The sequence below is a fragment of the Sorex araneus genome, chromosome 2 (assembly GCF_027595985.1).
Source record: "Sorex araneus isolate mSorAra2 chromosome 2, mSorAra2.pri, whole genome shotgun sequence".
Lineage (NCBI taxonomy): Eukaryota > Metazoa > Chordata > Mammalia > Eulipotyphla > Soricidae > Sorex > Sorex araneus.
The window spans coordinates 23,180,650-23,206,993 of NC_073303.1; the positions used below are offsets into that span (position 1 = coordinate 23,180,650).

The window sequence follows — 26,344 nt, forward strand, 5'->3', positions numbered from 1 at the left end:
TTCTTTCCATCCTTATTTCTTCTTTTCCTTCCTTCACTCCTTCTATTCCTTCCTTCCTCCTTCCAATTCTTCCTTCCCTCCCTTTCTCCCTTCCTTCTTGCTTTCCATCCTTCTAACCTCCCTCTTCCATCCTCCCTCTCTACTTCCCTCCCTTTCTTCATTCCTTCCTTCCCTCCCTTCTTCTCCTTCCTTTCTACCTTCCTTTCTCCTTTCCTCCCTCTCTCTTTCACCTCAGTTACTCTTTTCGCTTAATCCCATCTGGGCCACTCCGGACCCCAGTTCCAATGGCACCGTCAAAGAACCTCGGGTGTACCCTATAAACCCCCGTTATTATTACCATGGTTTCTCACAAACTGCTTGCTGCAGGGCTAGATCTTGTTCCAAACGAGCAACCTCCTCCCCACTCTATCCGGCCCTGAGCCTTGGGACAACCCCCTAGAATAACCACAGGAGTCTGAATGTCTCCAACAAGTTCCACCCCGTAGTAAAAACCCCGCCGCCAGCCCGCGAGGTCTCAGCCCCGGAGCAGCCGCCCCCCCGCCCCCCCCCCCCCCGCCCCCTGGCAGCAGCGCGCTCGCTCACACGCTGACCCAGCTCTGGGTTATTCCTGTGATCATTGTTATCCGTGACACCACTTTCCTCTCTTCAAGGCAAGGGAAAGCCCGTGTGTAATTCCTGGATGGATGGAGAGCTCCGTGCACGGCCCTCCCCCCACACCTCTGCAACACACGCGCACGCACACACACACACACATACACACACACACACGCACGCACGCATGCACGCACATGCACACGCACACGCACACACATGCACACACTCCTTACACAAAGAGAAAGAGTCGAGCAGGAGCTCGGAGCCCGGCGGGGCAGCGGGGGGGGGGGGGCCCGCAGGGAGGGCCCTGCCGGGAGGGGGCACCCCAGCAGGGGCGAGGGGTGGGGTGCGGTGGTGGAGGTGGAGGGGGGGGGCGGTGCGGAGCCGGCCGGCGCGGAGGTGCAGCCGCGGGCTGGGGCGAGCGCGCGCCGCCGCGTCCTTACCTGCCCCGAGGTTGAAGGAGATCCTGGCCTCGGCGAGGTACGGCGTGTCGCTCTTGGAGCGGACTCTCCGGATGGGCCGCCGGTCAATATCGTCCTCGGAAGATGCCGCCATTAACGTGGGAGGCAGGAGCAGGGTCGCCCGGCGAGCTGGGAGCGAGGAGCAGACGCCCAGAGATGGTGGGGGGGGGGAGGCGGCGAGGGGCGCAGGGGGAGGACGAGGCGCGCACACAGACACAGACACACACACGAGACACACACACACACACAGGCACAGACACAGGCACAGACACACAGGGGTGGGGGGAGGGGAGAGGGGGAGGGGAGAGAGAGGGAAAGGGGGATGGGGAGGGAGAGGGAAAAGAGAGGGGGGAAACGAGGAAGAGAGAAAGAAAGGGAGCAAAGCGAAGAAGAGAAGGGGTGAGGGGGAGAGAGAGAAAATCCGTTAAGGATTGGTGGACTGGAGCAGAGAGCGGGCTCCCCCTGGCTTGCGCCCTGGGCTCCCCTTCACGCCTCTCCCGGCCCCGGGGCGCGCGGGTCAGTGCTCTCCACACCGACGCCCTGCCTCCCTCCCGCCTGCAGCCCCAGTTTTCCAGCTCTTGGCACAGATAGGCTGATGCGAAAGGGAAGGCGCCCAAGCCAAGCTGCGCCGTCAGCACGGGCCCTCTCCCGCCACATGCACGCTGGGCTCTGCGAGTGCACGGTCTCCCCCCCAAACCCCGCGTCCCACCGCGAGCCTGGGTCCAAGGCTAAGGCATCCCAGCTGCAGCGGGGCTGCATGCAACCGTTTTTCCCAGGGAGCCGGTGCAGGACCCGCTGGTCGGGTGTAAGGGAGGGCTTTGCACTTGAGGTACACCTCTGCTCCCACTTCCCACCTCAGGGAGAGAACCAGACCAAAACTCCTCCAAAGCTCTCGCTTGCTGGGTCCTCCCGGGAGTGCGAGAGGTGGGAAGTCAGGAGGAGCTGAAAGTTTGAAAGTTTGAGAGCAGCGGGATGATCAGGAGTCCAGAGTTGCTGTTTGGAATGCAGGCTCTGGTGCTCAGGCTGAACTCTTTCCACACCCACTAACTTTCCGATGTGTGCATAAACCCTCGTTCTTGGCAAGATGAGAAAAGTCTACTCCCATCCCTGCACCTTTCTAGACACCATGTGGGGTGGTCCTCTCAGCGCACAGCCAGAATTAGTCCCCCAGGGCCAGTGGGTGTGGCCCAAAGTAGCAACTCTATACAATGACTTGGAAAACAAGTTACATCATTGGGCTGGACCTGTCCTTTCTGTAACCCGGCTCACTGTGGTTAAATCAGGGTTATCCTCTCTATGACCTTGCACCAATGTTTCTGCAGATAATGGGATGCTCAAGGGTGCATGAGATTCCTCCTTTGAACTGCAGCCTCCCCGTGTTACACAGCAGAGCTTGGAGTGGTTTCTAAAGCACGAGTGGGAGTGGTTCCATGCTCCTAGCTAACCTATTGATGGGTTCCATTCTTTCATGTTTGGCTTTCTACCACTTCAGTCACTTGGCCTTTTTGTGGCCTGATGTTGCCACTCTTCTTTCTACTAAGAACCACCTGGAGTACCAGGATCAATGTGAACTGGATTCCCTCGGTGCTACAAAGAAAATCTCAGTGTCAAGCCATGCCCCTCAGCCTCTGAGGAAGAAGCACTGCACGGGTCAGTTCTCACGGCTTTTCTATTTCTCTTTGTCAGTTCCGAGTTTTCCTATCCTGGACCCTGTCAGACTCAAGTTTTTAACTTCTCCATTGGTAGTAACACTTTCTTGAGCAGATAGTAACACTCTCTGAGGAAATGTAGATTTATCCTTGACATCACTGCTTCCATAATCCTTACCAGACAATCTCCTACCACCCCTTCCCACCTTGTTCCCTCCCCTCCACCCCAGTTCAGGGTTCAAAGAATTTACCTGCAGGACTCTTGGCTCTGCAGACACTATTTTGACTCTCAATCTCCTCTTTCCAACTGTACCAACAGAATTTGTCCAAACCACTCAGAGTCACTGCCTTTCAAGGTGTTGAGTGTCTTTGTAACTGTTGACTCCCTGTGTTTCTTGGCTGCTCTGAATGTTGTGGTATTCTGTCCTTGAATGATCTCCCTTACACTTCTCCTTCTTCTTTTTGTTTTTGTTTTTGCTTTTTTGGTCACACCCGGAGATGCACAGGGGTTACTCTTGGCTCTGCACTCAGGAATTCCTCCTGGCAGTGCTCGGGGGACCATATGGGATCCTGGGAATCAAACCTGGGTCTGCCGCATGCAAGGCAAACGCCCTACCCGCTGTGCTATCGTTCCAGCCCTCCCTTACACTTCTTGCACTAAGCATTTAGCTTGTAATTGTTGGTTAGTTCTCAGCATGTTCATTTGAATTTCTTTATCTTAAAGTTCTGAAGCCTTCGCAACCTGCTTTTTAATCCGTCTTTCAGAGCTCAACTCCTAATATCTACCACTGGTCTGCTTGGAGCTATCCAACAGAGCACCTTTGCACATGTTGTACACCAAGATTTCTTCCCTACAAATTTCACAGGCTTTTCATCAGTAATGATGGATAGTAGTCCATTAGTCTATGACATGATCTCAGTACATAGTAAATGCTCAATAAATATTTTTGAATAAAAACAGAAGGGGAAGAGAAAGATGGAAATGGAGAAAAGAATAAAATCATAAATCACAGTGACTTAAAAGTTCTAATATATAAATGTTTCTATCCTGAGTGATATAAGTGGAGTGTCTAATGGGGCTGGAGTGATAGAAGAGCAGGTAGGGGGCTTGCATTGCATGCAGCCAACCTGAGTTCAATCTCTAGCATCCCATATGGTCCCCTGAGCATTGCCAGGAGTGGTCTCTGAATGCCAAGCCTGGAGTAACCCCTGAGCATCATTGGATATGATAAAAAAAAAGGAAAAGGAGCGCTAGATTCATAAAATGAAACATAAAAATAAAAGCTATTTGGTTACTAATCATATCACAAACCAACTATGATTATTTCATTTGATATTGATTACAAGATGTATGTAAAAAGTAAACAAATAAATTTTAATAATTATTTGAATGAATGTAGTGCTTTGGTAGTTTAAAACCTTCAGCATTCTCCATGCTCTTATATATTCATTCACCAGTTTTGCTTAAGAAGTTTTCATTTGAAGAAATACCTAGCTTTAGTTTTCTCTCTTTTATTTTATATATTAATTATTAATGATGTAAAAAAGTATGTCTTTTAATATACTTCTTATTTGTTCAGAATGTTAGAGTATTAGGAGCCAAACATTCCTATCTTTTTAGGTTTACCTCTATTCAAAGAGGTTTAAATAGACTTTCTTGTAGTATACTCTAAACTATTTTGCCATTGAAATAATTTTAAACATAAATATCTTTTAATAAAAATGTCATCAAACATCTATCTTTATATTCTAGAATGGTCCTTTTTTAAACTTTTATCTATTTGGGGTACATAGTTCTCTCAATTAATGCTATCTTTATCTCATCAGTATTTCCCATTTTGTTTTCACTTTCTCTTTTCTTTCTCACATCTATCTTCAGTCCTCTCATATTCCCTTCAAAGTAAATTTTATTTCATATGTCTTATTATCCTATTGGGAAGATTGACTTTTGTGGGCTTATTCCAGTGTTTCCACATTTTTCTTTCTCTAGTTTGCCTTTCATACACAAGATCTCTTATCATAAAAATCCTGACTGAGTGACATCAGGGAAAATACTCTAGAATGTGAATAAAAAAGAGAGAAACTATTTAACCAAACATCCAGTACCTCATCAACTAACACTGGGCAAGAGAGACATTTTACCAGGATAGGTCAAGTAACCACGGTCATAAAAAATGCAGATCCCAAATAACCTTGTTTTAATTTTCATCCTAGGTAAAATGCACTATGAACACATGCAGCTTATACTATTTCTCAACTTCTATTCATAAACACTTGTGATATCCTTCTTTAAATCTACAAAAACTCTTTGTTCCTTTTATTTGTAAGCAATTATTTTAAGGAAGCCACATGTTATCCATACTTCTCCCAAGAAATTTTATTGTATTCAAGTATATGTGATGTCAGTGTTCATCATTTAGAATGATTTTACTCACATTATTTCATTCATGTGGTGTACATATGGCAACCGGCTTATGATTCTTTGTGTTTATGCATGTGTTGATATGGATGTGTATATAGAAAGGAACTAATCCAACTATAACTGTGTCAAGTTCCAAATATATATTTTATTTTTCTGGGTCTTTTAAGGTTCGTTTCTTTTTTAATGTGAAAAAAATGAATGGAAAGAAAAGCTCTTTAACTTTTCTTTTCTAAAGGCCGTTGACATTTTAATAATGACTCTTGCATGCAAACCATGCCAAAGCTAGAGCCACAGAAAGAGAAGCAACTCAATAGAGTTCTCAGTACAACACACAAACACACAACACAGTGTTTGAACTCGTACTTGTTATGTTAAGAGAATGGAAGTAAACATGCAAGTAGAAGGAGTATAATTTTATTCCACAATCAGGAAGAGTCTTCAGGTAAATTAAGTCAATCCTCTAAAGGTTTCTGTAGGTATGTTTTTAGAAAATTTCTAAATCAATATCAGTTGGAATGTGTAAATTGTAGTTTTATTTTTCTAGTCTCCCCAAAGAAGCTTAATAAATCAGAATTTAAGAGGACAAAGTCTGGATACCTACATTTTCAAAAGACTCCAAACTATACACACTCTTACCACTTGTATTTAACATTGTATGAGGGGTTGAGGTAAGGACCATAGGAAATTATAGAACTTTAAAAAGGTATAGTGACTATACAGCAGAGCCTGGCAAGCTACCCGTGGCGTATTCAACATGCCAAAAACAGTAACAACAAGTCTCACAATGGTTACTGGTTACTGGTGCCCACTCAAGCAAATTGGTGAACAACGGGAGGACAGAGCTACAGTGCATAATGACTATATAACAAACAAAAAATGGTTTGTCATACATGTGATGATAATATAACTATAGACTCGATGGACGAGTTTATAAATAGTAAATGAATTTATGTCACTGGATACAGCGTCAGTATAGAATACCAACTTTGCTTCTATATAGTAGCAAAATCAGAAAACATAATTTTTAAAATAACATTTATAAGAGTATAAATACCATCCCAGACATGTGAATAATCCTAACAAAAGGTAAGCAGAAGCATTATGTAAAAATTATTAAATATTTCTAAAAGAAATTAAGGCAATATAAAAAATAATAGGATAGATCATAGATTGAAAGACATTGCTGAAAAGGCACAATCCAAGATACATCTCATGATATATCTGGGAAAACTTAGTAATAATAACACTGGCAAAACAGCAACAAAACTGTTAATACTTAACACTGATGAAACTTAAAAACGGGGGCAGAAGCCCAATCATGAACAACTTTGTAACTGTATGTCTCACAGTGATTAAAAAATAAAGCAAGGGCCAGAGCTATAGTATAGTGGATAGGGAGCTTCCCTTGCGCACAGCTGACCTGGGTTTAATCCTAGCACCACATATGTTCCCTTGAACCCAGCTAGGAGTGATCCCTGAGTGCAGAGCCAGGAGTAAGCCTTAAGCACTACTGGGTGTGACCCCAAAGCAACAATAACCATCTTAATAACAACAACAACAACAAAATCAGCCCCGTCCAAGAAATAAGAAGAGATGCATAGAAAGTTTTTTAGGAAAATATACAAATGGCCAGCAGGTATATAAAAAACTCCTCCAAATCACTGGTCATCAGGGAAATGTAAATCAAAACAATAGTAACATATCATTCAAACCTGTAGACTGACACAAATCAATAGGATGGCAGAGATGTGCTGAAAAATGATCCCTCAATGTTGATGAGAATTCAAGTGGTTCAGTCTTTCTGGAAAACAATATTGGTATTCTCAAAAACCTAAGAATTATGCTTCCATATGACTCAGGAATCTGATTTCTGGGCATCTATTCCCATGGACCCATAAACTCTATTGGCGTTCTATTCACAGCAGTCAAAATCTGGAAATAACCCCAAGTTTCCAAGAACAGATGAATGGATTAAAAGCTTTATGTGGTCTATATACACAATGAAATATGACTCTGACCAAGAAAAGATGAATACATGCAAATTGCCACGGTCTGGATGCCATGGAAGGTATCATGCTGAGTGGAATCAGTAAGTGAGTGACAGAGACTGAATGACCTTTCTCATCTGTGAGCTATAAAGAAGTTTAGTACAGTGATAACAAAACCAAAGGCAACAGAATCTTAGAACTGTTCTACAGAACAGAGTTTACCGTATTAGTGAGTTATGGGGATGGGGCAGGTTATTGGGTTGAGGGTAGGTGGGACTTTGAGACAGTGGTATCATGGTAACACTGTCATAGCACAGTCATCCCATTATTCATCAATTTGCTCTTGCAGGCACCAGTAATGTCTCCATTGTGAGACTCGTTGTTACTGTTCTTGGCATATCGAATACGCCACAGGTAGCTTGCCAGGCTTTGCCCTGCCGGTGGGATACTCTTGGTAGCTTGCCAGGCTCTCTGAGAGAAACAGAGGAATCGAACCCGGGTCAGCTGCATGTGAGGCAAACACCCTACCCACTGTGCTATCGCTTGAGACAGTGGTAGAGGTAAATAATGGACACTGTGGAGGGAGGGTGTGTTGGTATTGGAATGTTGTATGTGTAAAACTATTTTAGACAGTATTGTTAAGTTGTAAAGTATGACTACAATAAAAAATGTTTAAAGAAGAAATAAAAGATATCAGCCTCTTCAAATTGATCTATATCTTGAACACAATGCCAATCAAAATCTTAACTTTTCTGTAAATTTGATAAGCTGATTAAAATCTTACATACACTTTAAGGTGGATAAGACCAACATATTCTGATCATCACAAAAAAGTAGCTGAAATATTTATAATTTAATATATAAAAATTATCATAAAAATGGATAATTCAAAAAGGTAAGATCAATATAATGATAAAAATAGAAGATAGAATCAACCAAGAGTTTTTTTGCAGTAATGAAGGGAAAAGATTGATTAATTGCCTATCCAGATAAGAAGTAAAAAAATCCTTAATCTCTACTTCATACTATTTACAAAATTTAATTCCAAATGGAATATGGACCCAAATGTTAAGAGTGTGTACTAAAGCTTCCAGACAAAACTACTTCATATGGAAATATTCTATGACATCAGCAAAGATTTTAAGATAGTACTATATGATAACAATCATAAAATAGATGGGCATATTAGTATAATCGAAATAAAAAACTTCTGATCATCAAAAGACAATGCAACCAATATGTAGGCATGTCAGTACTAATGAGAAAGCACTGTAGCACTGTTGTCCCATTGTTCATAGATTTGATCCCCCGGGCACCAGTAACATCTCCATTGTGAGACTCGTTGTTACTGTTTTTGGCATATTGAATATGTCACAGGTAGCTTGCCAAGCTCTGCCGTGCAGGCGGGATACTCTCAGTAGTTTGTCAGGCTCTCCGAGAGGGACAGAGGAATCGAACTCGGGTTGGCCTCATGCAAGGCAAACGCCCTACCAGCTGTGCTATCACTCACTAATGAGAAAATTACAGCAAACTGCCTACATCAGAGAAACAAAAAGATTTTAGTTCTACAATCTAAAATGCTACTTTAAGGATTTGGAAAAAGAATGAAACATAAACCCATAGTAGGCAGAGGAAGAAACATAATAGATAAAAGTGTAATTTAAAGAAATTGAAAACACACTATGTATTCAAGTAACTATGGAAATCTGAAGATCACAACTTTTGTATTTATGTTCCAAAGGTGGAGGTTTTCTAATGTGATGGTTCCATGTCTGAGCATTCTGGCAAGCCTTGTATCCTACATTAATGGGTCTAATACTAACATTACTTTTAAAATATTTCTTTAAGGTGCAATTCCAGCTTTGCTTAAATAAATTTGAGAAAAAAGGATGCAAGAATAGTTCATAGTTATCCTAACAGTGGCTTTTAGAAGGATTGGTTTGTGCAATTTGCATATTGGTTTGTGCAAAACTGTGCCAAATTATTATGCATAGATATGAGACATATTAACAAAATGTGTTTATGTATAAGAGTCATGTTCTTTGTCGCTTTTGAAAATTTTATGTTCTCAGAGCTGGAGGGACAGTACAGCAGACAGGGCATTTGCTTCATTTGTGGTCAATCCAGATTCAGTAGCCGCCAGCCCTGAGCACCACCAGGAGGGAGTGACCTCTGAGACATTTTTCATGGTCTCATAATATCTTCTGCATTGCATAGCCATCTTTGAAGAACCCTATTGATTCCCAAATGTTTAAAATCCTGGCCTTGTACCACCTCCCACAGTGATTCAAGGTTGCTCTCAGTATCCACTAGAATTCAGTTGAAGTCATAGTGCATTACTTCATACAATGCATTGTGACTCCTGTCTTGAACCTCTTGCTTTAGGACTAAATGCCCTGAGGACACCCAAGATGACTTGAAGAGGCTCAGGAGGCATGGAACTGAGGTCTCCAGTTAATTGAGTGTCGTGTTTGTGAGCTGCATCGTAAGCCCATCTATATTGATGACGATAGCCCTGACCAAAGTGAGGAGTTTTACCTCAGATGCTCACTCAGAATGATCTGCTTAGATCTTAAACTTCTGGTCCACAGACACAGAAAGATAATGAATGTTGGATAAACTGCTAACTACACCTTCGGGTACTTGGATGCACAGCCCTAGATAAGTAATCCAAGTGGATTCTCAGTGGACTCAGAGCCTCAATCACACCTGCTTAGTTGCCACTTAGTTCTGTAAGAAAAGCTACATTTTTGTCAGTTTGATGGACAAATTCACAAATGTAAGATAAGGAGTCAAACAAGAACTAAGAAAAAATTGTCGAATGACAGTATGAATTTTCCCACTGGAAAATCCTTAATTCTCCCCCTGCCCTGCCACCTCCCTACCTATGCATATCTAATCTCTGCCCAGAATTTATGACTACAATGTTTTTATTCCCATCTTAAACATCACACCTTTATGAGAATATAGTATTATCCTTTAATAAATATATCTGTCTACCTGTGGCACTTGCAATTTTCATTTTGTGTGAGTATGTAAACTTGACAGTGTAGATGTTTTCTTTCCAGACAATATGAATTAAGAGACAATGGCACAGGTATTGAAGTTAGCCTTCTTGAGTTTGTATCCAAATTTCATTATTAATAGTCATATGAATTTATGCAAGTCACTTCTTGTGTATCTATAAAGTGGCTCTTGCATAGTACCTAACTCTTGAGTTTCTGTGAGGATTCAAATAGGGAATTTATGTGAAATCTTTGGTGAAGGAAATCAAGAATATATTTTTATTTTAAAACTATTTTTACAATTCAGTTGAAATGAACCTTGACATAATTTCTAGGTTTGATGCTTAGTGAATCTTGGGGGGAGAAAAGTGAACTCTCCAGGTCGGATCTTGTTTCTTTATATATAAACTAGAAACAAATAAAACACTCTTACTGGGCTTTGGGAGAATAAAACATTATGTAATAAATGTAAAACACCTAACACAGAGCCTGGCAAATGGTAGGCGGGCAACAAATGTTTCATGCTTCCTTTCCCCCCAGCTTCTTAAAGTAGACACTGTGCTGAGTGCCTGGGGGCTGGCTGCTAAAACATGCTAGATGCAGAAAAGGAAAATATGTTTCAAGCTTTTTATGTTGAATTGAGTTGGACATAAACCCTAATAGCTTTCTATTGCTTAAATGTTTAACATGCTTGGTTCAGACATACAAGTCATGTTTCTAATTGTATTTAGATGATCTTGTCCAGGGAAGGCTGTACCTCATTGCTTTAATTTTGTATTTGTTACATGTTATGTCTTCTCTAGTGTTGCTACAATTAATGACACAATTTTAAACCTAAAAGTTCCAATATTTCTAAGTAATATTCAGCTTATCAAATGATGGCATATACATGGACATAACTTGGGGTGTCAAACTGCTAGATTTGGTAATTGGGAAGTAAACTTAAAGGCAAAGACCATGGATTTAAATATCTTTTGAATACTGTATACAAAAGGATGTAGAGATCTAGTCAGCACCATAGCAGACTAGTAAACACATAAAAAAAGGAATAAGAGACAGACCTCTAGCTCTCATTTTGCCACCATCTATCTATCTGGTTTAGACTAGTCACTTCTTTTCAGAAAGATGGTATGCTATATGGAAAAGTAAAGTGGAAAAAATTTTTAAGTTTGTGTCGTGGCTCTACTTCTTAGTTCTGTAGTCCTGCTATCCAGGACCAATTTATTGTCCACTAAATTGGTAGACAACAATAAATACATCATAAATTTGTGATTTTGAATGAAAATACCCAGTTTCTGCTGTATGTTAGGTATTTCATAAACTATTTTACTTTTGCTTTTCCTTTCTTATCTGAGTATGTTTAACTACATTTAAAATAAGTCAGTTGAATTAAGTTCTTTCTCAATTAAGTATTCAATGTAACTAAAGTAATGCTATGAAATGTAAAACAACAAAGTGCTAAATCTGGTTAAAGTATATTGTGATTATTCCTGTCTAGCATTAATCACAATAATGCTAGACAGGAAAAAATACATTTTCTCACTGTATGTGTCTAACACAAAATCTTGCTTCATATAGATTCAGTATGTAATTTTTTTGTACTTTTATTGAATCTGTATATGGAATGATGGCAGAGATCAGACTACAGAGTATTAGTAAGAAACTTTGTCTCATAAATAATGGCAGTAAAATAAACTCACCTGGAAAAGCTCATTCCTTGGGCAAAAACAAACTATTCTTGACCCTTTCTGTAAGTCCAAAACCTGTCTGATTATTCCCTACATCAGCTAGAATAAACCATATATAGAGCAATTTATTTTTTAAAACAGAGAAAATTAAAGATAATAAACATGAGGACTTTGATTAGGTTACAAAAAATATATTTATGTGTGGGTGTATATAACCATGTATAAGAGAAAGAATGGAAGAATTTTCAGCAGGTTATAAACAGTGCCTATTTTTAGATAATGAGATGGTTGAGTTTTGTTTCGTTGTTCATCTATGTTTTTAAAGTTTTATACAAATATTATGTGTGAAATTGGGAATTTAGGCAGATTGTTTTCCCTGCACCCCCTCACCTTTGTAAATTGACCGACCCCAGGGACAGATACAACTTCATCCCACAGTGATAATTTTCCATCTAAATTAAGTAAAAACAAAAATACAAACATGAAGTTGATCATGAGGTACTATCCAGATGCAGAAACTGAGGCATCACCCAGAAAAGGGTGGATCCCCTTCAGAAAAGGAGAAGCTACATGAGAATCAAAAAGTCAGGATTAAAAATATGAGGGGGCCATAAAGAGTCTAAGGCTTTTTCCCCTGTCACAACACCCAAGTTTAACTTTTATGTGTGTATTGAACACTTGGACTGGAGCAATAGCACAGTGGGTAGGGCATTTGCCTTGCACTTGGCCAACCCGGGTTCGATACCTCTGTTGCCCGGCAAGCTATCAAGAGTATCCGCCCACGTGGCAAAGCCTGGCAAGATACCTGTGGTGTATTTGATATGCCAAAACCAGTAACAACTAGTCTCACAATGGAGACATTACTGGTGCCTGCTCAAGCAAATCGATGAGCAATGGGATGACAGTGACAGTGAAGAAACACTTGGATAAGACAATTTGAAGAAATTATATATAACCTTTCTAGGCTTTTTTTCCTCTATGAAGAAGTCTTTATTCTCTCTTAAACAAATCTCTATTTCTTTCTCTGTCTCTCTTCCTCTCTCTCTCTCTCTCCCCCCTCTCGTTCCCCCTCCCTCCCTCCTCACATTTCTCAAAGTAAATTTAATTAAATAAAATTATTCTACTTCAGGGCTGGAGAGAGTACAGAGGGTTAGGGGCTTGCTTTGCTTAAGGCTGACTCATATTTGATTCCTGCCACTGTGTGTGATATCTCAAGCATCACCAGGAATGACTCCTACACAGAGACAGGAGTAAATCCTACCCACTGCCGGGTGTGGTCCCCAAGAAAACAAACAAAATGTAAATTACTTCAAAACAAAACAAAATATAAAGATGAACCCAAGATTGCAATGGTATAAAATGACTCATTTTTTAAATCTTTTAAAAATAACATTGAAAAATTCTGCATCTGAATATTTGAACATATGTAGATGCCCCAATATAGGCTCAAGAACACCTTTCCTAGTATTGCTTAGATCAGCAACAGTACTACACAATGGGGTGAGAAAACCAGGAGTTCTAGGATTATAAGCTTCCCAGTAGCTCTGTAGCACTGTCGTCCGATTGTTCATTGATTTGCTCGAGCGGGCACCAGTAACGTCTCCATTTGTGAGACTTCTTGTTACTGTTTTTGGCATATTGAATACGACACAGGTAGCTTGCAAGGCTCTGCTGTGCAGGCGGGTACTTTCGGTAGTTTACTGGGCTCTTGGAGAGGGACGGAGGAATTGAACCTGGGTCGGCTGCATTCAAGGCAAATGACCTACCCACTTTGCTATCCCTCCACCCAGATTATTGCATTAGCAGAGGATATGAGGCTAATGTAAGAGTCACTCCTATGGCATGTTTGCAGTCTCACTTTTCAAAGACAAGGATTAAATTAGGCTAAGCCATGCTGTTTTTTTTCTCTGACTGTCACCTATCAAATTTAGTGACCAAATTGTACATAATCAACTAAATGGAACAGAAGATCTTACTGCATAGGTTCAAAAGAAAAGTAAGGTCTATTTTTATCCAGCTAGAGCTGAATCTCTTTTTCTTCTTCCCTTGCAGAAGTGTTCTGTGGCAGTTTATGGCTCTGTAAAGTGATTGAGCTGCATTGAAAACTTTTTTAAAAAATCCTATTTCTTTGGATGACCAAAATCAGGATTTATGAAAACACAAGCCAGGATTTGAAATATTGTTGGTAATATTAAATGCTTAGATCATATAAATATTTCAAATGGACTATTAATGTTAAGTATTAGTGCTCTGGAGAAAATATTGTATTCGTAGTCTCAAAAAGCAGATATAGCATTAGCAAGATTTGCATCCCCTAAATACTATGGACAAGAAAAATATAGATCTAGTGGAATCACATAGTGTGGCAGCTGTAAAGCTTGGTAGGGAAATTATTATAGGCACATAAAAATTTTGGATAGTTTCCCCGAATCTTTATACCAATCTTTAGATTTACGGAACTTATTCCTTACTGCTAATCAGTTTTATTATTCTAAAAGCTATCCAAGTTCAATATGATATTTAATAAATTATGAAGTGAATTTAGCTTTCTCCCTCTCTATTTTTATTCTCTCTTAATGAAAAATTTCATCATTCATAAAATATAGCTGCCTCTCTTTTGTTTTTCAGTCAACTCACATTACCACCACATAATCTGTAAAGAATCTTAATTTTGTTTTGTTTTGTTTTTGGGTCACACCCAGCTGTGTTCAGGGCTTAATCCTGGCTTTAAAGTGCTCTGAGATCACTCTGGGGACCTTAAGGGGTGCTGGAGACTGAACCCAAGTCAGACACATATAAGGCAAGTGTCTTACCCATTGTACAATCTCTCTGACCCCAGAGAATCTTAATATTTGAAGATCCCTATCCCTGTTTAATTCACTTTCGATTTTCTTTTCAGGTTGTCTTACTTTCTGGGTGTTTGCAGCAGTTTCCTGGTCGTTCTCAATTTTGCCTCTACCTCCCTCTAATCTGTCTTCTATCTTTGTAGTCTTGAAAAAAGTTAAATCTAACAACAGATCTCCTCTGCATTAAATTCTTAAGTAGACTAGTTTCAGGTTTATCATTCCGTAAGTACACAAACCCTCACATGCCTTGACTGCTGCCTTCTATTTTAATCTTTTCTTTCCATTTCCAAATCTACAAACTATCTCTTATTCTGTAACATGTACTGGTAGCTCATATATTATCCTTCTATTTTCATGTATTATCAGATGGTTTCACAATGCCCAGAATACTCTTTCTCCTAACTAAATATAAATTGAAGGCAGAACAACTGACATCCCCTCCTGACTACTAACCCAGAAACACATACATCTTCCCAGAATTTATTTTTGTGAATATGCGGGTTGATTTTTGCATATCTTCCCATGTTCGACTGAAGTCAAGCAAGAATCCCTGGCACATGATTAGTTTTCAAATAACGATGAACTGTTACTACATGTAATCTTGGGTTTTTATTCCATTTTACTTATTTATCTCCTTCGGCTCTATTTTATAAAAGTCTAAGAACTAGAATAGTCTATAGATCCCAGATTTCAGACACCATCTTAGTTGCTTCGAAGAATATGGGAGACACAAAACAAAACAAAGCCTCCTAAAAATAAGGAAGACCGGGGCTGGAGCGATAGCACAGCGGGTAGGGCATTTGCCTTGCACACGGCCAACCTGGGTTCGATTCCCAGCATCCCATATGGTCCCCTGAGCACCGCCAGGGGTAATTCCTGAGTGCAGAGCCAGGAGTGACTCCTGTGCATCGCCGGGTGTGACCCAAAAAGCAAAAATAAAATAAAATAAAATAAAATAAAAAAATAAGGAAGACCCAGAAGACCGTACTGGAATTCCAGGATTCACCTGCATAGGGCTTACACAATAAGTATTTCTGAAATGTAGCAAGGTTAGGGATCAATGGGCCTAGAAACTCTGCGATTTATTTCACCTTTAGAAATTCTTCTAATCTTCTATTCAATACTCTATATATCACTGGCATCCCATTGTTTCTCGATTTGCTTGAGCTGGCACCGGTAACGTCTCCGTTGTGAGACTTGTTGTTACTGTTTTTGGCATACCGAATATGACACGGGTAGCTTGCCAGGCTCTGCTGTGCAGGCGGGGTACTCTTGGTAGCTTGCCAGGCTCTCCGAGAGGGACGGAGGAATCGAACCCAGGACGGCCACGTGCAAGGCAAATGCCCTACCCGCTGTGCTATCTATCCAGCCCCCCTACTCTATAGAGTACAAATTTCTTAATCTGAACTTCAAGATCATCTTTTTTCTTAAGCCTGCTTTTTCCTTTAATCTCAGATATAACTTCACCTTGCATTTTATGACACTGTCGTACTGAACTCTTTATGGAGGACCTATATGTACTAGCTTTCTGGAAGGAATACATTTTTTTCTGTAATCCCAGGATGAAGTTTAGGCATGAATCAAGGCATCCATGAAAAATTCTCATGAGCCAGTCCACTAAGCATTGCAGGATTTGTAGCCCTGGTGGCCCCAGCACTGTTGGACTGAAAAATGAACCAACAAACTGAATACATCCAAGCACTGATGCAGAGGAAGCCCCTCACATAAAGTTCTTAACTTTCACTTTTCCCTTTTAAAGTGCAGTGTTGCTTTGACAAGGTGATATAGAGCCTGTGAGTTTTGTATAGTGCTTGTGAGTTTCTTGAAGACATGGAACAATTACTCCAAAATCACTTGTATCACTTGTCATCCTGCTGATCTTCGATTTGCTAGAGCGGGCACCAATAATGTCTCCATTTGTCCCTGTCGCTCACTAGTGTAGCCCAGTGCTATTTGCTAGCTCCAGGAACAGGAAGAGCCTCTAAAATGTTCTTTCCTTTATTGTGACACATTGTTCCTTAATCACATTTATTGAGAATCTTTATTAATTGAAAATACACTAATCCAAATACTTTTTTTGCCATTTTAATCTTAGTAATAATAGTGCAATGATGTTATTAAGGTTTACAGGGGCTTGGGCTGGAGTTATAGCATGGTGGTAGGGCGTTTGCCTTGCACACGGCCCACCCGGGTTTGATTCTTCCGTCCCTCTCGGAGAGCTCAGCAAGCTACCGAGAGTAACTCGCCCACACAGCAAGCTACCTGTGGCATATTCGATATGCCAAAAACAGTAACAAGTCTCACAATGGAGATGTTACTGGTGCCCGCTGGAGCAAATCGGTGAGCAACAGTGAAGCGACAGTCACTGTTTTCATGATTTTCTTACGTCAATTTCTACACACTTTTGTGGGTTTTGTTTGTTTGTTTGGTTTTTTTTTTTTTTTGGAGGGGAGGTGTATTTTTTTGGTCAGAGAAGTGTGTTAATGCAATCCCCCACTACCACAAATTATGCTGTCGATTTTCCCACATTTGGGGACATCTCAGAGGTGAGCACATCAGGGGCACAATGGATAAGCCTCACCCTGGGAAAGCCATCTTTGTGGTCATGGTATCTCCCCTGCCAGGTAAATAGTATGTTTCATTTAAGGTAATAAAGTAGAAAAATAAAAAGAAATGCCGTTGAAAGTGAATTCTTCCACATCTGTTTTCATTATTTCTAGGTAAGTGCTGATTCACTGAAACACCACCTGGAAGCCAGACTGACGACTGAGGTTGTGCTGGAACTCTGGGGACTTCAGTCCCACTTGGCTCCTGCTTCCCCAGAACAGGAGAAAAGGAAATATCCAGCAGGTGGGGGAGCTATAAAGAAGATGCTTTTGGAATTCGGTCACAATTTTGTTTTAAAAATCAAAGTTTTACCATTGTAACCACAGTACCTCGATTCAAGTGAAAAAGAAATCCAACTCTTTTTCTTGTTGTTGTATTTTACAAGGACCTTACATTTTCAACGGGCTTAGAGATTTGAAATTGGAATGAATTTTTGACACCAGGGTTAAAATCTCGGGTAGGTTAGTACTTATTCTTTGGGGAAGCTGGGGTCATCATTTTCTTCTGAGATTTGACAAAAGCAAAACACAATTAACCAAAGAGCTAGCATTTATTACATATGTGTGGATAGTTCATATTTATTTGTTCAGCATTGACAAACTTCCATCATTCTGAAATCACTGTCATGTGTACAATGAATTGTTGGTTATTTTTATTTAAATGGGCTTTAGACAACCTATTCCTTCACTTTGCTCTAAGCAGTGGTTCATATCATAAGTTGGAAGTCCGGTTGCAAATTTTTATATCTAAATAAAAATTAATTTGTATTTTCTAAAATAAACATATGCTCATAAAGATAATGTATGTATTCTTTGAAAATAATATACTTTGTGAAATGATACTTTGTTTGAATTAATTCCCCAAATAATGGTTTGGGTTAAGAACTCTTAGTGTAATCATTTTCATTCAAAATAGAAAATTGAGGCAAAGAAAAAAATGAGCTAGCTTGCCATCTGTCACAGCTAGGAAGAGAAAATCATGGTCTGAACTCAAACTCTGATTGTTTTACTTCAAGCTCTAAAACACAAAGATGTTCATTGGCCAGTACCTGAAAACATTTCATTCACACCCGAGTTTTGTAGATGGTACAGTTTCAACTTTGTAAAATATGAATGAGCATTATGTGATTTGAATATTCTTGGCTTTTTCTGAATTTTAAAATAAAATCATTTAATGTTATTTTTGTTTTGCTTTTATAATGGAAAGATGTACAGAGCTGTAAAATAACCTCTCGGATTTTTTTTATTAAAAGCAATCGATATAAAAATAAAGTAATATTTATTGGGGGTTTTATATGAGTATGGGTCTAATTTATTACTGAGATATGCATTCAGATGCTGAAAATGATATTGAACATGAGTTGATTTTGATGAGCTACCCTCCCCTTCCCTGCCTTAGCTCTGTCACTGAGGGCGTCTCTGAAGTTTTTGAGAAAATGGATGCTTGGGTAATGAGGTGTGAGCACTTTTCCCCAAGAATCTGTTACTTGTGTATGCTAACTAGTCATTGATGGTGCAGATGTGTATAAGCTGAATCTTCAATCCACTTTCTCAAATGGCTTCTGTTTCCTAAATAGCTCTCAAATGAGAGTTATTAATTCATTGGGATGATTTTACTGCATTTTTCATAGGATTTTCTTCTCTTTGTGTCTCATCCTTTCTCTTCTTGAAGCCCCATATAAGCTCTGACACACAGTACAAAGGTATCAGATACTTGTTGGGAGCAAAGGCACAAAGAGCATTGCTACCTGTGTTCAGGTAGCCTGTGATTGGCACCCAGAATGCGGCTTTTGTATGCGTGTGTGCAGATAATAGTCTTGTTCCAAGGACACACTATAGACATGGAAGATTTCCTGGCCATCTACATACATATGGACGGAATTGGCAGGCTGGTTATTTCCACAATATTTTTCCTCTTGATTTGCCTTCAGTCGCTCCTTCACACAAAATGTTCCCTGTATTAAACACAGGTTTGGAAAGCCTGGGTGTGAGCAATTAGAGGTCTAAAATGGAGTGTGTGGGATGTTAGCAGGGAGGGCTTGGTAGTTAGCTTGTCACCCGTGAGTGAAGCACAGCATGCAGCTTCCTGACTAGCTAGAGCGGGGAGAATATCCAAACCACAAACAGCGATTTGTTGAGGGGATGTCTTGTGCTCCCCCAGCAAGGCTGGGAACTGCATTTGGAAGAAAGTATCATCCAAAGCACTTCTCAGAGAAAAGGGCTGGAAAACAGCAGGAGCACTGATAAACAGATTAGGACACAGATTACGACACAGAGGGGTCGCACCTGCCAGTTCCATCCAACTGTCTCACCGAGTAGGAAGACACTAAACTATAAATGACAAAAAAGGATAATCCCGGAGGCAATCGGGCCGGCTTGGAGGGGACCAGCTTGCTTTCCAATCTCTGGTCCTATCTCGGGTTTTTGTTTTTATTTTGGAGCTAATTAGATTTATTGGTCCACATAAAAACTAGATCTACATCCCGGTCAGGAAGACCCCAAGGACAGTCAGGAAGCCTTTTAGAAAATGATTATCTTCCTTCTAACACAGAGAAGGATGGCAATCTGGCATCCACTAAGCAAGGCTTCTAAAATGCCTTTGCCAGCTTTCCTAGGTCATGCCTCTGGGCTGGCTGGGTCAGGGGCAGGAGCACTTAACTGGCTCTCTACCGCACCTGCCATTTTGTCTGGCGGGAGGCAGGGAAGTGATGGAAGCTGGTTGGTAGATAGATGAAGCCAAGAGTGTCTGGACTGGAGAAGGCATTAATGATCCAAGGAAGAGAGGGGAAGGGATCCCTAATGAAGGTGCAGCTCGGTGCTCATTTCCTGAACATATTCAGAGCAGATTTTGAATTGATCTTGATTCAATTTATCATAGCAAATGTTCAGTGGTTACTTCTTTCATAATTCCACTTTAAGGCAGAATAAAAACTCAGTTATCATAGACGATTATATATTAAAAAGTCCTCCTAAGTGGTACTCTTCAGAGACCCCTGGAAATCTGTTTTAAAAGGTTAATTCACTTCAGTAATGCATTGAATTCCTCCCACAGTATTTTTTCTATTTTGATTAATTTTTTTCTTGCTTAACAGATGTGAAATTATAATATTCTTCCATTTCCGGTCTATGTATGAATATGAAAATTAATTGTATCTGTCCCTTCGATTTCAAGCAAAGTCTATTTTCTATGAAATGCTATTTTGTAGGATTACCCAGCTGGGGCCACCTAGGTCACATTCAGCAGTGCTCTGGGGGCTATGCAGTGCCAGGGATTAATTCAGAGCTGTACACATATTAGGCATGTACACTACTACTTGAACCATCTTAGCCTTAAATATTTTAATTTCTTAATGGTTCTAAGTGGTTTTATTTTCTAAATATTTGAATCACCTAAAGTTCTTTTCCACACTCCAAGTTTCTCTTTGTAATTAGATATAAATATTTCAGATCAACGGAGACACTGAATAAACATGAAAGCTTTTGTTGCATATCAAGTATAGTAGAAAGTACTTAAAAATTATTTTGAAGGAGTTTTCCAAGTGGAGCTAGACATATAACTCATTATAAAATAACAACATTAATAAATGGTCAGTATAAGTGATTTTCTAAAAACTTTATAGACATACATCCTGTATTTAAGAGAAGATTTTTCTTCTCTGAATTTGGAGCTAGCAGTATACTCCTTTTGATGAGAAACCTGAGGCTTACAAAAGTGAAACCATCTATGTGAGCTTGTGCACATTGTGAGTGGAAGCCGATTCATGGAACGCAATCTTAGATGTAATATAGACTAGAATGCTATGGAAAAAAGGTCCATAAACTTCAGGATAGGTATGGCAAGAGATTTGACACCAGTTAAGTCTTCTATTCAGCATCCAAAATTGAACTGACCCAAGGTCTGAGCACAGTCTGACTCGTGACCTTTGCCAGTGATTTGCCAATACTTGATGATACCCCCTCCCACGTCTCTGTCTCCGGGGGCCAAGCTGAGAACTCGCAGAGTTTCAGAATTTAGGTATCGAGTATAATTAAAGATCAAAAAGCCAGCTGTTCTGACAGACTTCACAGGATGGGCCAAAGGTGATGCTAGAAGGAGTTGGGAAGCAAGAAGTGATTGGGTGGTTATATGAATTCCTCTTGATTTCCAAATACTACTTGAAGAGGAAAGTTGCATACTGAGCTATTATTCACCAGTTGTCAAAGCCAGAGTTTCCTTTTGTTAAACGAGACAATGTAGATGACAGGGAGGGTGCATGATTATGAAATAACAATGCCTACAGCACCTGGTTCCAATGCCACGAGTTACTTAAAATGATAGAAGAGGGGAAATTGTCAGCAGGAGTCATAAATTTAATTGCCTAGTGACTTTATTCAATGAGTTACCTTGTAATGAATTTTCCCTTTTGAAGCTGATTTAAATGTCCAAGGATGTTGACAGTGCTTAGGAGTGGGGTAAATAGTGCAGTGAAAGGGCATGAAAGGAAGAAGATCTAGCTGCAACTTCCACCTTCCTGTTAGTGGCCTATGCCTGGAGCCTCTGCTTGCAGGTCAGTTTGAGCCTCTGTTCCCTCCTGGAAGTATGATTTGGGCACTTCATTCCCTGTGGACTTACTGAGTTGGATATAGCTGGATACAAGTCCTAATCTTTCTGCTATTATCTCTTCTGATCTCTGACATGAGAGCACGACTTCCTTCCCCCATGGATTATCAGAGACAATAAAAACTCAGCACCTGTTACATAGTCCAATCCTTTGTTCTGGCCCAATTGTAAAAGCATTCCACCAAGGTGCTTGAGTCTTCTAAGCCTCCCATAGCCTCTCTGGTTCCAGAGGCCTGCATCTACATTCTCAATGGCTTACACCATTCCAACTACAGGGCTGAGTGGCGCTTTTATTTTTTTCCACCGTAAAAAAAAATAAATCGTAATCAAGTAATCGAATGGTAACCGTAATCACAAACCGTTGCCATTCTCCACTCCACCAGCTCAGGAGGATGACATGACCCAGCCCTATTATCTCATGTAAATGGAGAGGACCCAACTGAACAATGCTTAAATCAAGAGGGTGATGGGATTGAGCCTCGTCCAGACCCCTTTGGCTTCATATCTCCACCTTACGCGGCAAACCCAGTAAAGGCTGGTGACTCTAGCTAGTCTCTCCTTTCTCCTAGTTCAGTAACAGTTTAATGTCTCTTTAAGTGGCTGAGAGGGGTTTTCTGTTAGTTCCATGCAACCGGAAGCTTGAGAGGAGCTTTGTATTTTACCTGACTTGCTAATATAAGCTCTGCTGATGTACACACTGACCTGGGCAAACCCACTACAGAATTTGCAGCTCCCCTTTACTTTCAGAAGACTGAATCCAGCCCAGGAAAATGGAAACAAAGAACCAGGAGGCTTGCAGGCATTTGAGACTACAATGAAAAATTGGCTTGAAAGTGAAATGAAACCAATTCAGAAAAGACAGAGGAACAGCCACGGCAGACGATTATATGTGCCCCTTGTGCAGTACCATCGGCTCTTAGCAGGGAAGGTGCCAGCGTGACCCAAACAGCCTCTCTCCTTAGCACAGTCCTTGACTTCCAGAAACCCAGCTGCTTTTTCATTTAAGAAAAATGGATGGCACTCCCTCCTTGGGCAGCTGGGATCTGGCCACCATCAGGTGGCTTTGACTGGATAGCCCAAACACTCCATGGCAAAGAGAAAACAAGCTTTCAAAAAAATCTCCTGCGTGACAGGAGAGCCCATCAAAGACTCCTGCTCCTTTCTGTACTCTCACATGCTGGCAGAACACATTAACTGCAAACTGGAACAGGAGATTGAGCCCGCGGGAGCCTAACTGCCCATCTTGAAGAAGGTAATAAAATGTACAGGGCGAGGGGCATAGATCAGCAGCATAGCGCTTGCCAGGCACGTGTGAGGTCTCAACTTCCATCCTAGCACCTCAACAAAACAAAACATAACAACCAAACAAAATGCACGGATGAGCCACATTTCACAACCAGCCATTCCTTTCTGCTGTCCAAGTGCACTGCTAATTCCTTAAGGTGGTAGGTAACTGCATTCATCTAAAATAGACAAGGCAGCTGGAGAAGCTCACAGCTTTACTCAGAAGCCCTAATTCAGCAGGATTTCAGCACTTAGGTCAGGAGACCCTCATCTCGGGAGCCTTCGTGAACAATTCGGTCTTTTCAGGGAGGTAAAAGCATCCATACTACCTTCCATATTTGTGCAGGAGGTGGGGGATCCGTTTATAACAGATCTCTGCAGGAGACATCTGCACCCAAAATGGGGTGTCCTGGTTATTTACTTTATGTTTTTTTTTTTTATCTTAAAACCACATCGGAAAAGTTGGAATTTACTCAGCATGTTACATGACTGCCTCCCTCCCAGCAAGAGGCCAAGAGGTGATCAATTTAGAGATCCTAATTGTTGCGCATCTGCAGGAGAACTGAGTGGACACAGCTGTTAAGATCAAAGCCCCATACAAAGGAGAAGCCCTTCTCTCTCCCCCACTGGGTTACCTTGAGCTCCTTGACTGTAGAAGAATCTTTGAGCCGACTCAACATCCAAGAGTCTATGAGCAGACTCGACATCCAGAAAATAATCCATTTTGGGATAATCCATCCTTAATGCTCAGAGCACAGAGTTGTGAAAGAAAATAGTCACTCAGATGCCTAGGAGAGAGGAAAAAAGTCACAATATTTTAAACTAAGGTAAAAATGTAAAGGCCCTCACTATACCGAAGTGTCTGCCTGCGTGTCTAATTATAGAATAAGAAATCTCTCTTATTTTATATCATTATAATATATGTTATTTGATTGACATTTCTACCCCTCGGTCTAGTTTTCCTTCTATATGAGCAGAGGCAGCATTAAACCAACATTCATTAAAGATAATTTATTCTGCTCAGAAATAACATTTGAGGAAGGCTAAAGAGAGATCACATACCAGGCTTTGATCGCTGAGTATTAACTGGAAGATGTTCCGTTCTATTCACATGCTATCAGTTTTCAAAGGCATGTCTGATAAATGACATCATCAAGTGTCAGCTGTTATGAATATCGATCCCCAACTGATTCAGGGAGTTCCAATTCCCCGTGAGCAGCGAGCTTCTCCTGGGAATCAGAGCTTCTGCTCAGAGATCTGACTGGTGTGTCTAACACAGCCTGACATGTGTGCTGTGAAATAAATGCCTTCCTCTTAGAGACTCCCTTACATGTTCTGTAAAGTGCTCTAAGATCAGCACCTGCCTGCCCCCTGGAACAGGCTGCTTTTGAGAAAAAAATTGCTAGTTTGCAGAGTGGAGATAATTATCTCAGAGCTGCAATGACCCTCAGAATATGATCACACAGTAGCCTGTCAGGAAAGCTAATACACATCATTGAAAAACATTTAGCTCCTTGGGTTCTTTCTAGCATAGCTTTTCTCTGACACTTCACAAACAAAGTAATTCTATTTCTCAGGATGTTTGGGGAAGGAAAAAACAACATTAAAATCACAGAAGGCTTCGGTTCAATTGCTTTCCCCTTCTAACAGTGCATATTTCAAGAAATCAAGGCCGGTAAGAGAAAACTTTAAAAATAAATGCCCAACAGAAATTTATACTTACTGCAAAATGGATAGATTTAGCTATATCAAGAAATAATTTCCAGCAGGAAAAGCAAGAGTTCTTTCAGCCTAAGTGGCTTTCATAGCACTAGATATTCCCGGTGAAAGTAAACAATTTTGATTGTTTGATTAGCCCGATGATGAATAATGTATACTGTCCACTAAACTTCCTTTTGCAGATAAAATGGCCAGAACACGTTACCTTAGCAACAGAAGGTGACGCCAGCCCCAGCCTCTTTGTAGCCTCCTCTGTGAAGGAAGAAAATGACCAGTTTGCTGTGTAAAATTTGGCAGAAACCCATCACCATCAAGATCTACATGTAACTATCACGTGGGTCTATTCATCTGACTCCCCCCTCCCATCTCTTATGCAGAAAAATTCCATAGTCATTTAAAAAAAAAACAGTTTGTGATTTTAATCATTTATTTTCCCAGTCCCAGTTTGATTTGCAACTACCACAGCATTACATGATTAAGCAGCTAATTTAAGAGGAAACTTGTCTGAAAATTGTCAGGGGTCCCAGTTCTTACCTGAAAGGCTGGCTCAGGGTGGTCGGAAAAAGGCTATTTTACCTAGCATATGTTCAACATTCCCCTGTTATAATTAACGTACAGATCAGTCACCAGCATCTAGGCTGAAAATAACTTCCCTTCTGTGAAGCAGTCACTGAAAAAATAAAAAAGCTTAAAAAGCTGCCTGGAATTTCCCGGGTTTTGAAAGATGAATTCTAACAATTTTTTGGGGGTGAGATTCCTCCCGGCCAGTGAGTGCTCCGGACAGGAAAGGTAGCCCGAAAGACAGAGGAAAGGAAGAGTTTGAAGTTAGCAGGTACTCACCAGCACTTGTTGACCCTTTTCAGCAGGACACCCGGAGTCTGAAATGCAGCTGCGGTGCACGCGGCAGAGCCCAAGAGCACAAATGAACAGCCTCTCATTTCCCTTCCATTTCAATTCAATAGCACTGAGCAGAGGCAAGTGATGGATTTGCCTATTTTATATTGTGATGAAATTCAACCCCTCAGATGAGATCTGAGTGGAGCTGCTCTTTAGAACACATTAGACTGCTAATTTAAGAAAATTGAAAGGTTTTGTTTTACTGTCTTTGATGTGTTCTCTCTGCTACCCCCTCAATTTAATTTGCATTTAAAATGATGCTCATGTCTCCTCAGCTCTCTGAGGTGTGGAGTACTTTCTAATCACGATGGTGGCTTGGTGGAGTTCAGTGCAACGTCACTTTTATTCTGAGCTGCAGAACAAGGTGGGTAATTATAATTTTGAGCTGATTTTTTTTTTGAGTGACATAAAAAAAAATGAGCAATTGTTTTTAACCCCTCCCTCTGGCCTGGCCTTGTTTTTCCTGGCCTGCCTCTGATTGCGTGGTTCAATCTCCTGCCCACATCATGCCTATCTGTCTAAATGCATTCCTTGTTTGTCTGAGTGTTGCAAAATTATCCCAACCACACACACAAAGATGATGGT

The 26,344-nt window shown here is 40.7% G+C and overlaps 1 protein-coding gene and 1 non-coding gene across 7 annotated transcripts in view; both read right to left on the bottom strand.

Annotated features, from left to right (window-relative positions):
• PHACTR1 (phosphatase and actin regulator 1) overlaps window positions 1-25,971 on the bottom strand; it is a 558,044-nt gene extending 532,073 nt beyond the window's left edge. Inside the window, exons 1-4 of one of the 6 annotated variants that reach the window (XM_055125112.1) lie at window positions 25,703-25,970; window positions 25,068-25,114; window positions 23,779-23,931; window positions 1,038-1,184 (exon numbers count right to left, since the gene is read on the bottom strand). In XM_055125112.1, the coding sequence (XP_054981087.1) occupies window positions 1,038-1,184; window positions 23,779-23,881 (250 nt within the window). In that variant the 5' untranslated portion in view covers window positions 23,882-23,931; window positions 25,068-25,114; window positions 25,703-25,970. Of the gene's footprint in view, window positions 1-1,037; window positions 1,185-23,778; window positions 23,932-24,205; window positions 24,338-24,866; window positions 24,985-25,067; window positions 25,115-25,396; window positions 25,451-25,702 lie in introns of those variants that run through there. The other 5 variants (XM_004619967.2, XM_055125113.1, XM_055125116.1 and 2 more) reach the window with 5 other exon arrangements.
• On the bottom strand, window positions 17,122-17,285 carry LOC129402630 (U1 spliceosomal RNA). Its single transcript, XR_008628742.1, has one exon. It is a non-coding gene; the product is annotated as a U1 spliceosomal RNA (small nuclear RNA).
• Window positions 25,972-26,344: the final 373 nt, after the last annotated feature.